This window comes from Panthera leo, chromosome D3 (assembly GCF_018350215.1).
Source record: "Panthera leo isolate Ple1 chromosome D3, P.leo_Ple1_pat1.1, whole genome shotgun sequence".
Lineage (NCBI taxonomy): Eukaryota > Metazoa > Chordata > Mammalia > Carnivora > Felidae > Panthera > Panthera leo.
The window spans coordinates 21,414,230-21,426,575 of record NC_056690.1 but is presented as its reverse complement, the minus strand read 5'-3'; the positions used below and the strand labels follow the sequence as shown (position 1 = coordinate 21,426,575).

The 12,346-nt window shown below is 40.1% G+C and overlaps 1 protein-coding gene across 13 annotated transcripts in view; it reads right to left on the bottom strand.

Annotated features, from left to right (window-relative positions):
• Nucleotides 1–12,346, bottom strand: part of PRR14L (proline rich 14 like) — a 58,736-nt gene that overhangs the window by 43,951 nt on the left and 2,439 nt on the right. For 8 of the 13 annotated variants that reach the window (XR_006195571.1, XR_006195572.1, XM_042911678.1 and 5 more), the window contains one exon: nt 6,178–6,703. The exons of 2 other annotated variants lie outside the window; for them this stretch is intronic. Coding sequence is in view for 9 of the 11 variants with exons in the window: in XM_042911678.1 (XP_042767612.1) it covers nt 6,178–6,651 (474 nt within the window). In the remaining 2 variants the exon portion in view is untranslated. 3 more of the 13 variants (XM_042911684.1, XM_042911687.1, XM_042911681.1) reach the window with 3 other exon arrangements.

Here is a 12,346-nt window from a genome sequence, read left to right as displayed (position 1 = left end):
CAGCTTTCCTTAGTGTTAACATCTTACATATAACCACAGTATAGTTATTAAGGCCAAAAATTAATATAATACTATTAACTCTAGAATTTATTCAAATCTTAATGGCTTCCTCAAGTCCTTTTTCAGGACCTGAATCCAATCCAGGCTCCCATGTCTTAGTTAGTCAGTCCATGTGTTAGTTATCATGTCTCCTTATGTTCTCCCTTAAATGGAGAGATAGTTCCTCAAGTATTCATCTTTTGTGACTTTGACACTTTTGAAATGAAAGTCCCTCAATTCAGGTTTGATGTTTCTTCAAGATTAGATTCTGATTATGCATTCTGGGGGCAGGAATCTCACAGAAGTGATGCTGGTTCTTGGTGCACCCTCCCAGGAGGCACATGACTTTGAATGGAGTGTCTCATTGCTGTGGAGGTGAACTTCCATCATTTGGTTCAAGTGGGTCTGCCAGGTTTCCCCACTGTGGAGTTACTATTTTCCTCTTTGTATACCTTGTAATGAATCTGTTACTCTGTAATCTTATGGGGGAGATATTTGGAGACAGTGTAAATATGTTTCTCATCTACACTTTTAGCCACTAGTTTTTTTTTTTTTTAATGTTTATTTATTTTGAGAGAGATACAGATAGTGCAAGCAGAGAGGGAGAGAGAGAATCCCAAGCAGTCTCCATACTGCCAGCACAGAGTCTGACTCAGGGCTCGATCTCACGAGATCATGACCTTAGCTGACACCAAGTCAGATGCTTAAACAACTGAGCCACCCAGCTGCCCCTTAGCCACTAGTTTTAACATGCACTGAGGATTTTTGCCTGAGACGATTATTACCATGATGACTGCCAAATGGCAATTTATTTCCACAATTCCTTTTACATTTATTAATTGGAATTCTTCAAGAGCTTTCTTTTCTCAAGTTATTTATTTCATATCAGCACGGGTTCACGATACCTGTTTTATTCTATAGGTTGTAATTCATTACTACCATTATTTAAGCTCAAATTGTCCCAATCTTAGCCACTGGGAGTCCTTTCAAGTTGGCTCCTTTTGAGTCCTTTTGATATGTCTCCATAATTTTCTGAGCAATTCACCACAAACTGTTCCAGGATCATCTTGTATTTTTTCCTGGGCCAGCCCCCAAAACATTTCTCCAAAAAGTCTTGGTTCCTTTAATTGGAAGATCTTATTTAGAAACCAAGAACTGAATGCTAGGTGTGCTCACTGCTATGTGTTGCGGCTTCTAGACCCCACCTCAAATACCCATACACATAGAGTATTTCTGTTAACTACCTGTGTATATTAAAAACCCTAAGTTCATACTGCTAACTCCAATTCTAGTTCCATACCACCCAGGGTTCATTCTAGCCCTCATCCCCCTATCTGTAGTTCTGTTCTGTTAGTGAGAAGCCTGGCTCTCATCCACAATATTTACTCATTCACTCAATCCTAGAACACACATGCAGTTTAGGAATTGCTAGGCCACACACCTGTGAAAAATAATTTTATTAAAATGTTTTGAGTTTTTTTTGGATTTACACTTAGGAAGGTATAGTCAAAACACTATTGCCCAAAGATACTTGGGTTACTTTATTTCTTCATCCCCTTCCTCCCTCAGTGTAGTTTCATTATTCATTTGTAATATAGTTAAGAGTCATTTGCCAGGGTTTTTATTCAATTTTGGGTTCCCCTCCCATCCTGGCTCTCTAATTAGTTATTTTTCAAGTATGGCCTCAGAACTCTACAAAAAGATGTACTCAGGGAAGTCTACTTCCTCCTGTTCCTTCTATCTCATTCCCACTCTTTCTCCCCTGCTCCCAATGGCTTCCTATAGGTAAGTAAACCCATTCGTTTCTGGTTTATCCTTCCTGGGTGTACATGTGTTTTATACAAATGAGCAGATACTTGTATACTTATCTCACCTTCTTTCTTGAATGGCAGGGAGGATACAATAGATATTTACTTGCCCTCTGCTTTTTTTTACTTAACAGTACATCCTACTTTGCAGAAAAGAATTAACAGAGCAGTCCTGTTATCCTTAGAAAGGCCTGCTTGCAAGGGTGGCCTTGGCTCATCTGGGAACTTAGATTTTGGGAGAGTTTCCAACATTCCTTAATGATAAGAGTGGCTCAGAGCACCCATACAACAATGGGGTTTATGTTGAAACACCTGCTTTCCTTCTGTAAGTCTGGAATTTTGGTTTGTGCCAGGGAGAGGATGCCCATGTGACCAGCCTCCAGTAAAAACCCTGGGCTCTAACAAGTTTCCATGGTAGACCACATTTCACATGTGTTGTTACAATTTGTTCCTGGAGGAGACTGTGTGTATGTGACTACGCTGGGAGAGGATTCTTGGAAACTAGCACCTGGTATCTTCTGGACTTTGCGCCATGCTTCCCCTTTGCTGATCACTTTATATCCTTTCGTTGCAATTAATCTTAGCTACAAATATGACCATGTGCTGAGTCCTGCAAGTTCCAGGGAATCACCAAACCTGGAGGTGGTTTTGGGGAGCCCTGACACACCTGGAAAGCACTCCATATCAGTACATGGAGATCCTCCTCAACTCCTTATCACAGGTGCATGTACTGCATATATGGACATAAAATACACATGCTACAGTTTATTCAACGTCTCTCCTCTATGTGGACATTTAAGTTGCTTCAAACATTTTGTAGTAATAAACAATACTGTAAAAAATAACTTTTGGTATATATATTTCCGCAGTTTTGGAGGTGTATATTTGGGGTAGATTCCTAGAAATGAGAGTGCTGGGTCAACAGGTCAGAGCATATACATTCTGGTTAGGTGCAGCCAAATTCCTCTTCTGAAAGGTTGTAATCAGTATGCATTCCCACCAGCAAATATGTGAGAACACTATTCCCTCACAACCTTGCCAACCAGATATGTTTCCACAATTTTTCATCTTCTCTGATAGGTAAAAAGTGGTATTTTGATTGCTTAAATTTGCATTTCTCTAATTATAAGTGAGGTTGACCAACTCTTCATGTGTTTCAGAACACATACATTCATGCACACACACAATGAATCATCTATTCAAGTCTTTCTTCATTTTTCTAATGGGTTTTCCATTCCTCAATCTACAAGTTCTTTATACATTAGTAGGGTACCTAGCTGGCTCAGTCAGCAGAGTACATGACTCTTGATCTTGGGGTTCTAAGTTTGAACCCCACGTGGGTGTAGAGATTAATTAAAAATAAAATCTTGGGGCGCCTGAGTGGCTCAGTCATTTAAGCGTCGACTTTGGCTCAGGTCATGATCATGATCTCACAGCTTGTGAGTTCGAGCCCCATGTCGGGCTCTGTGCTGACAGCTCAGAGTCTGGAGCCTGCTTCAGATTGTCTCCCTCTCTCTCTGCCCCTCCCCTGCTCGCATGAGCGCACGCGCGCTCTCTCTCTCTCTCTCTCTCTCTCAAATATAAATAAACATTTAAAAGTTTTTTTTAATCTTAAGAGGCACCTGGGTGGCTTAGTCGGGTAAGCATCTGACTTCGGCTCAGGTCATGATCTCGCGGTTTGTGGGTTTGCCCCACACTAGACTGTGTTGGTGGTGCAGAGCCTGCTTGGGACTCTCTACCACCACCCCCGCTCCTTCCCCTTCCCCACTTGTGCTCTCTCTCAAAATAAATAAATGAATTTAAAAAAAAAGAATAAAAAAACTTAAAAAGGAAAAAGGAGTTCTTTATATATTAGATAAGCCCTTTATCTGTGATACATGTTGCAAATATGTTCTCCCAATTCACCAGTTGTGTTCTGTTTGTGGTGTTTTGCCAATCTACCAAGAATTCTTGAGGTCCAAGGATGTCTGGTCTCTGCAAACTTTCTCAAATAGTAGTCTGCTTTCCTGAGAGGTCCACAGCATTCATTCAGACTTTCTTAAAAAAAAAAAAAAAAAATTTTTAATGTTTATTTTTGTGTGTGTGTGTGAGAGAGAGAGAGAGAGAGAGAGAGAGAGAGCAGGGGAGGAGCAGAGAGAGAGGGAGACACAGAATCTGAAGCAGGCTCCAGGCTCTAAGCTGTCAGCATAGAGCCCAACATGGTGCTCAAACCCACAAACCGCAAGATCATGACCTGAGCCGAAGTCGGATGCTTAACCAACTGGGCCACCCAGGTGCCCCAACAGTTCTCCAAATTCTTGAAGGCTTCTCTTGATTCTTTTTTCATAGGACATACCCAAGCAACTGGCTTCCAACGGCATATTTTCAGGTTTTGTCATTAGTGTGAATTCTTTATCAGGAATGCATTCCTGTTTTTCTATACTCCTTCTACACATGAGACATATGACACCAGGCTCAGCATGGGGATGAGGAGATAGGACCCCACTTCAGCCAGTGACGCCAGTACTGATAATTCCTTCCTTCCCCTCTGGCCTCCCTAACCCCAGAGGCATCTTGAGGTCATCTGAGTGCTGGGAGGAGAGGGGACTCTGAGTATGATACTCTAGCTACAGGCTAGCTAGCACACAACAGCATACAACTGCTACCTCTCAAGTCCAGGTAACACATTTCTGTTAATGTGCTAAATTAAGAGCAAACTGGCTTTTCTGGATGGCCATTCCACAAAGTCAATTGTAATGAACTAGCTAAAACCTATAGGTCTTTTGTTTCTCCAAAGACACTTCTGCTTTTTTCCCCCCACTTGTGAAGTTCACTTTTTGGAACAAAGTAGAAAATCTTACATTTATATCTATTAAGTTTCATTTTGGTTTATGTAAATCAAAATTGTATTTATCTCTGGTGGAGCTGGGAAGGACAAAGGACAGTAATTTTCTTAGATTGGAAGACATATATGTATACCTATTTTTATTTTACACCAAATATTACATGAAATTTTCAATAAATTACAAAAAATTTTTACCTTGTTAGACTGAGCCCACCAGATCAAGAAACTTTTAGATCCTCAATCTGTTACCTCACTTCTATTTTTAAGGTTAGGACATCATAGCATAAAATCTGATGTTACTTAATTATTCCTACCTGAAAAGATTAATCTGTTCCTAACCTTGGTCAATATATGAAGCCTACTAACAACAATCAACTGTTCTGTAACCTGTGTAAAGAAATGACGTATTTATAAGGTGGGAAATGGAGCCTAGCCCAGAAAACCCAAAGAATATGAATTTATTTGTGGGTCTACAGCAAGGGCTGGCAAACTACAGCCCATGGGCCAGATTCTGTGCTCATAAAAAAGGTTTACTGAAATACAGATACTCATTCATTTTTATATTGTCTATGTCTGCTTTCATGCCACAAGGGCAGAGTTGAGTAGTTTTGACAGAGACCTTATGACCTGCAAAGTCTAAAATATTTACTATACGGCCCCCTACAGAAAAAAAGGTGTCTGAACCCTGGTCTAAGGCACCATCCAGAGGAGAAAGTAAATTTTCTAGTGTACTTGACAGGTATAGTCTTACAGGAACCTGGGTTCCTCAGACTATCACAGCTTGCTAATCATTAGTCTTACCTACCTAACCCCTATTACTCTAATTTCACACTTACAGAAAGAAATTTGATCTTGCCTACACGGAGAAGACATACTGACCAGCCAGTGTGACCATTCCTACCAAGTAATGATTCCCCTTTTCACTGTGAATTAAACAACTGACTTTGTGATTTATACTTTAGTCTCTCATGAAGTGGATTAACATGGGTCAGTCCTTTGGAGACCATCACCTCTAATATACCAAAAAACAAAAGTCAAGTTTCTAGACCTGCAAAGCTAAGCACCAGTTCCTGAAATACGGAGATTCCTCTAGGGTATCCATCCTATGAAGCAGACTCCCTCAGAGATCTCTCTGTGACATGTCACTCCACCCTATTCATGATACTACCAAAACTTAAGGAATGAGTATCCATCATTTCTTAAAATCAAATGCAGAAATATCACATGACTATCACAGAGACTCAACATTCCACATATGATGGCTGCTTCAGAGAAGTGACATTTTTTCTTTAGGTAAGCACTTCCTCCTCTCTTCAAGTGTCTGCTGTGACACAAATGTTTTTAAAAATTATCAAAAGAAAGTTAACATCAAAATCAACATTTTGGAAGTGTTTCCAGAACAAATCATAAGCTACCTGTCAGCATCTGTCCTTTATTATGTGAAGTGTTATTCTGGAAAGCTGTCATTCACACTCAACTCTTCTGAATTGAGATGTCATGTCTTACCTGACTTGGGCTGATCTTTTCTTCAGCAGCTGTGGAATGTTGATGTGGGTCTTCCTTTGCTCCCTCACAGGGGTCTCTTATAATTTCCGCCTGGTCCCCTTGATTTCTGAAGACCTTTAGCTCCATGCTCTTGGTTTTCTCTTCCCTATCCAAGATCCCAGAAGCCACAGAACCTCCTGCTGTGGTGTCCACCAGCCCACACCGCCCAGGCTCACCCCCATGATCCAAGGTGCCAGAAGTTTCTTCACAACAACTTTCTGCACAAGTCCTCTGCAGCTCCAAGGGCACTGCCCTACTCTGACTTATAAGAGAGCTTGAGGCTGCGGGTTTTACATCTGGAATCACACTTGGCTCAGGGTCAGCATGAAGCTCTTTGGAGACACTCACTGGGAGTTCAGAGTATAATTCCTGTACCACGGCAGACATGGAGGAATCAAGTGGAACTGGCTGAGTCTCTACTCCGGATGACAGCATTAGGGCAGATGGAAGATTATGGAGTCAAGTCTTTTACATCAAACGGTTCACCCTGACACAAATCAAAGGAAGGGATAAAAGTTTAAAACCTTGCAGGGTAGAAGAAAGTTGTTTCAGCTAAAACTGGCTAAAATAAGGACAAAAAAAATTCTACCTCAAATGCTGGCGACATCTGACACCAAAACATCCTCCTTAAAGGCTGTGAATTAGTAGAAAAATAAATGCCTTAAATCTTTAATAGACATCTACCTAGCCTCAATTCAAATACTGCCTTATAAACAATTCTCAGTGTAAATCTGGAGGGCCAGTGAATGTAGATGAGAATAAGACATGTCTAAGCATCCAAGGACAGACCTCATGTAAAGAAAATAAAGACGATTTTCTACTTGTTTTCAGGGTATGAACCTTGCCTGTTTTGTTCATTGCTATATCCCCACTGCCTGGAAGAGGTGCTTGGCACACAGAAGGTACTCAGTAAATATTTGCTGAATGAATATATATTGTAGGATTCTGAGCAATTTGGTATACTGACTTTTCCTCAAAAGAATTGTGTATGAAAGAAGATATAGACAACAGAATTCCATTCCTTTACTGCTTACCAAACTTGAGCTGATCTACCCAGACTGGCACAAGATACCACTAAACCAGCTCTTTAGAAGAATCCTGACTTTTATTCAGCATCTTGAGATTTTCCATGTGCCTTCACAAACACCACTTAGATTCTCCCAACCCTGTGAGCAAAGTTGAGCAGCTATCACCATCCTGTTACAGAGCCTAACATCACACTTACAAGGTAAAAGTGACCTGCCTAAAATATTACAGGATTATCTGAGGAAAGTGGGGGATGCTCAAGGGACTTCCATGGTGTTGGGAATGTTTCACTTCTTGCACTGGGTAGTCGAAACATGGGTTATTTGCTAAAATATGTATATTTGTGTAGTACATCGTTAAAGTTGTCGACACACACGTGCATGCAGGTGTACACACACACACATAGCTAAGGAACAGTACACTTGGAACCAGGGTTTCCTGGCTAGTAACTTTTCCATTTTAGTTTACCAAATGTGTGCAGTTTCCACAACAAAACCCACTTTGACCCAACCAAGGTGGAAACTGGTTAACCAAGTAAGATACCACATGCTCTCATTTTTGATGCTCTCCTTAATCCTAACAAAAGGTGAGAAATTTCTAGCAAGAGTTCAGAACAAGAATTTATCTGAGGTATTGGTGGCAAATCCCTTTGGCTAAAAGGCCCATAAGAAATGATATTTCAGAAAGCCAACAGATTTCTACTCCTACCACTTTCTAACATCCATCTTTTCCCAAAATACACATATTACAAGCAAAACTCACTGCAGGCTACCAGACTGTTTTGAATATCGAACTGTCTCACCTTCTCTCTACGGACCACATTCAGATTTCTGAGCAGGAGGAACTCTCCTATACACCATGTAATAAATCTTTACAACTCAGTTTCCTTACCTGGTCTCTATTCCTGTCCTGATTTTCCAGGGGAGCCCACACATGTCGCTTACACAAAAGGCACTTGCTCTGCCTCCAGGTCAAGAAGCACCTACCTGGTGGTCCTTGAATATTTCTAGGTATATATAACCCTCCCTCCTTGCACAGAAGGTCCCTCCTGCCCACTGACCCGTGCTATGAAGACTGAAGCTGGGGGCTTAGGTAGGACAGATGATAGGTCCTTTCATTTTGGACCATTTTGTCTTTCCTGGTTTTCCAATCTATGTTCGATAGTTTACTTACATTCCTACACTTTCATCCACTGGGTGTCCTTAATGTTTTGAAGGAATCCTCTCCACAAATAAAAGTAGACAACATTATACTACTAATTTAAATACTAGAAATTACAGGAAATCAGACTGCTGGTCCATCAAGTTTAGATAACACAGGAGGGCTGATGAAAAAACTTGAATCCAAAAAGGCAGCAAAGAGAGATAAACAGTTGTGTCCAGAGTATGGTGAGAATCAAATGAGACTCTTTCATAAATGGTACTGACAAAAATCATTTTTGGACCTCCAACCTTCCCCTTTCTCCTCTAGTTCCTGGATATTTCTAGGGGCGCTTAAAAAAATTTTTTTTTTCAACATTTACTTTTTTTTTTTTTTTTTTTTGAGAGACAGAGAGAGACCAGAGCATGAGCAGGGGAGTGGCAGAGAGGGAGTCACAGAATCCAAAGCAGGCTCCAGGCTCTGAGCTGTCAGCATAGAGCCTGACGCAGGGCTCGAACTCACAGACCACGAGATCATGACCTGAGCCAAAGTCGGATGTTCAACCGACTGAGTCACCCAGGCACCCCTCTAGGGGCACTTTAGATTCTGGTGTATGTATTGGGGGTCAACAGCTAAAGCAGAATTGCTATTTGATGCTAAAAAAAGAGAGGAGATGTTCAATTTTCATTTGGTTCAGTTTCTCTTTCCCAACAACAAACACTCCGGGTTTTGACTGTCACAACACATACAGACTGGAAGAATAAGTGTAGGAAAGGATACTGTAAAAGTGCAGGTTTGTTGGTGGAGATCAGCTCCATAGGTCTCTCTGCTACCATGTGCTCAAGAGCTCCTTGCCCTTGCCTGCCACTGAGGTGTGAGTGTTCTCAAAAGTTTAATCCTTGACATGCCTCCCATTCCAGGCTTCACTTTTTTGATGACCTCACCTTTTCTTGCAGCCCTTCTGCTATGCCGATGACTCAAAACTATCACTTTAAGTATAGGTGACCACATGACCCAACAATTCCACTCCTAGGTATACATGCAAAAAAAAGTCCACACAAAAACTAGCACACAAATGTTCACAGCAGCACTATTCACAATAGCCAAAAAGTGGAAATAGCTTTCACGTCCATCAACTGATGAATGGATAAACAAAATGTGGTAAATCTGTACAACTGGGTATTACTCGGCCATAAAAAGAAATGGAAGTACCGATTTGTGATACAACATGGATGAACCTTGAAAACATTATGATAAGTAAAAGAATCCAGCCACAAAGGACCATTACAAGATCCCATATATATGAAATGTCCAGAGTAGGCAAATCTATGGAGTTGGAAAGTAAATTGCTTAGTGAGAGTTGGAGAAACTGGGAGTGACTGCTAATAAAATTTCTTTCAGGGGCAATAAAAATATTCTGAAACTGATTGTAGTGATAGTTACACACCTCTGTGACTATGCTAAAAACCACTAAACTGTACAATTTAAGTTAGTGAATTGTATGATATGCAAATTACATCTAAAAGCTAATTTAAACAAAAAATAAATAAAAATACCTGTTCCCAACCCCATCATCTCTCAAATTCCTAACCTATGTTTCATTTATAAGAATGGCACCCCTCTAGGGGTACCAGGGTGGCTCAGTGGGTTAAATGTCCAACTTTGGCTCATGATTTCAGTTTGTGAGTTTGAGCCCTGCATAAGGCTCTGTGCTGACAGGGCCTGGAGCCTGCTTCAGATTCTGTGTCTCCCTCTCTTTCTGCTCCTCCCCTGCTCATGCTCTGTCTCTCTCTCTCTCTCTTTCAAAAATAAATAAACATTTTAAAAGAATTAAAAAAAAAAAAAAAAAAAGGGATGGCAACCCTCCCAAACTTAACATGTCCAAGATAGAACCCATTCAACCCAGTGAATAATTGAGTCTTACTACACACAAACAGCTACGAGAAACAAAGATGAATAAAATGTTCTCAGTAAACTTACATGCTTATTTTTTACACTGTTGCCTTTCTCAGTAATAACACCCCCACTATCCTAGAGCTCACGCTTGAACCACCAGACACAACTATATCTGACCTTCCACTTTTGTTCAATTAGCACTTGGAGCCCACAGACTCCACTCCTGCAGTGTCTCCAACAAATAACCACTCCTTTCCATACCCATGGTCCTAATTAAACACGCACAAATACACACTTACTAATAAACACAGTGTATCATGAAGAGGCAATATTGATAATCACACAGAATGCTCCAAGATATTCTTCAAGGAAAACAATGCTATTATGTTTCCTATGCATGCATCTATGCTGTAAACTGGCTTTGGCCAAAACAGAATTTTAAAGCTTTGGTTCTCCCCCACCCCCCTCCAAAAAACCTTCCAATTTACAAAAGCCAAACACCACAATGCCATCATCACTTGAAACTTCTGTTTGGTAGAGATATTATTCTAAAAATTTTCAACCTGTAAAACAACTAAGCACATTGGCTGTTTTACAGGCATTTACAGACTTTCTTTCCTTGTCTCCTAGGCCCATCCTGGGTCCTTGAGTTTCTGAGCAGTATCTGCAGTTGAGACACCCAGAAGAGGTGAGTGCCTTGGCTGGAACTCTCAAAGTTGAAGTAATATTTTGATGCAAGCCTACAGTAGCAGATTAAAATTATTCTCAGCTCACTAGCTTGCATCATCAAACTCTCATTCTAGACATTTATCAAAATACTGGTAATGTCACAAGACTGCAGAAACAGAAGGACATATTTTAAGACATTCATGTTCTTTAAAATTAAATTTCTAAATACATTGAAACAATTAAAAATGATGGTGTAGAAAATTAACTCTACACAGAAAGTTGCCTGGGACAGTTTATCAAACTAAACATTAGAATTCTCTTATTTTGATAAAATATGCACATAGGAAAACTGAAAGAATATAATCCAAATGTTAACAGTATTACCCTGGGTGACGAGATCACAACTGACTTAAATGTTGTACTTTTTTTTTTTTTTAACGGTAAGTTAAAAAAAATTTTAGGGGTGCCTAGGTGGCTCAGTCAGTTAAGCTTCCGATTTTGGTCCAGGTCATGATCTCACCATTCCTGGGTTCAAGCCCTTAGTGGGGCTCTATGCTGACAGCTCAGAACCTGGAGCCTGCTTCAGATTCTTTGTCTCCCGCTTTCTCTGCCCCTCCCTTGCTCATGCTCTGTCTCTCCCACTCTCTCAAAAACTAACTAAATAAATATAAACATTAAAAAAATTTTTTTTAAATTTTAAACATTATTTCCCAAGATCCAAATAGGAATAAAAAATAACTGGTAAATGTATTATCCCTTTATCTTTCCAAACGTCAGCTCTCTGCCTCAACTATAAAAGTTTTCACATTAAAGTGTTAAGTAAACTTGAAGTAAGAGGAAACACTGAGTAACACAGACTTGTAAAATGAAGGCAGGGATTTATAGCTTGATCCTTGCTAACAACTTATAACCAACCTACTGGGTGAGGACACTAGGTAATTATCTAGTTTGAGGCAGAAGCAAAAAACAAACCACAGATTCACAAACAACTCATGCCAGCTGCTACTGGCTTGTCATCTTTACTGTGACACAAATAAGAATTCGATTGTTTAAGGAATGGATTTATCCCTGAAAAAAGACCAATAATTATAAGGAGTATGCAGTAACGTTATCCTAATAAAATTAGAAATTCTTTTCTTTTTGAATTGAGAACAATCCTCTCAAAACCTTTCTATGTCAAATGCAATAGTGAAGCCGGGAAGCAGTCTAGTTGCTGGTCTCCAAACTGGGAGACCTGGGTCTCTATCCTGCTAGCTGCACGACCTTGAATGTATCACTTAACTCTCCTGGGCTTGTTTTTCACACGTAAAATGAACAAGTCAAACAAAATAACCTCAAAGGGTCCTGCAGCCCATAAAAATCCCATGAGTCTAAATAACTTTTCTGTTTCACAGATCTA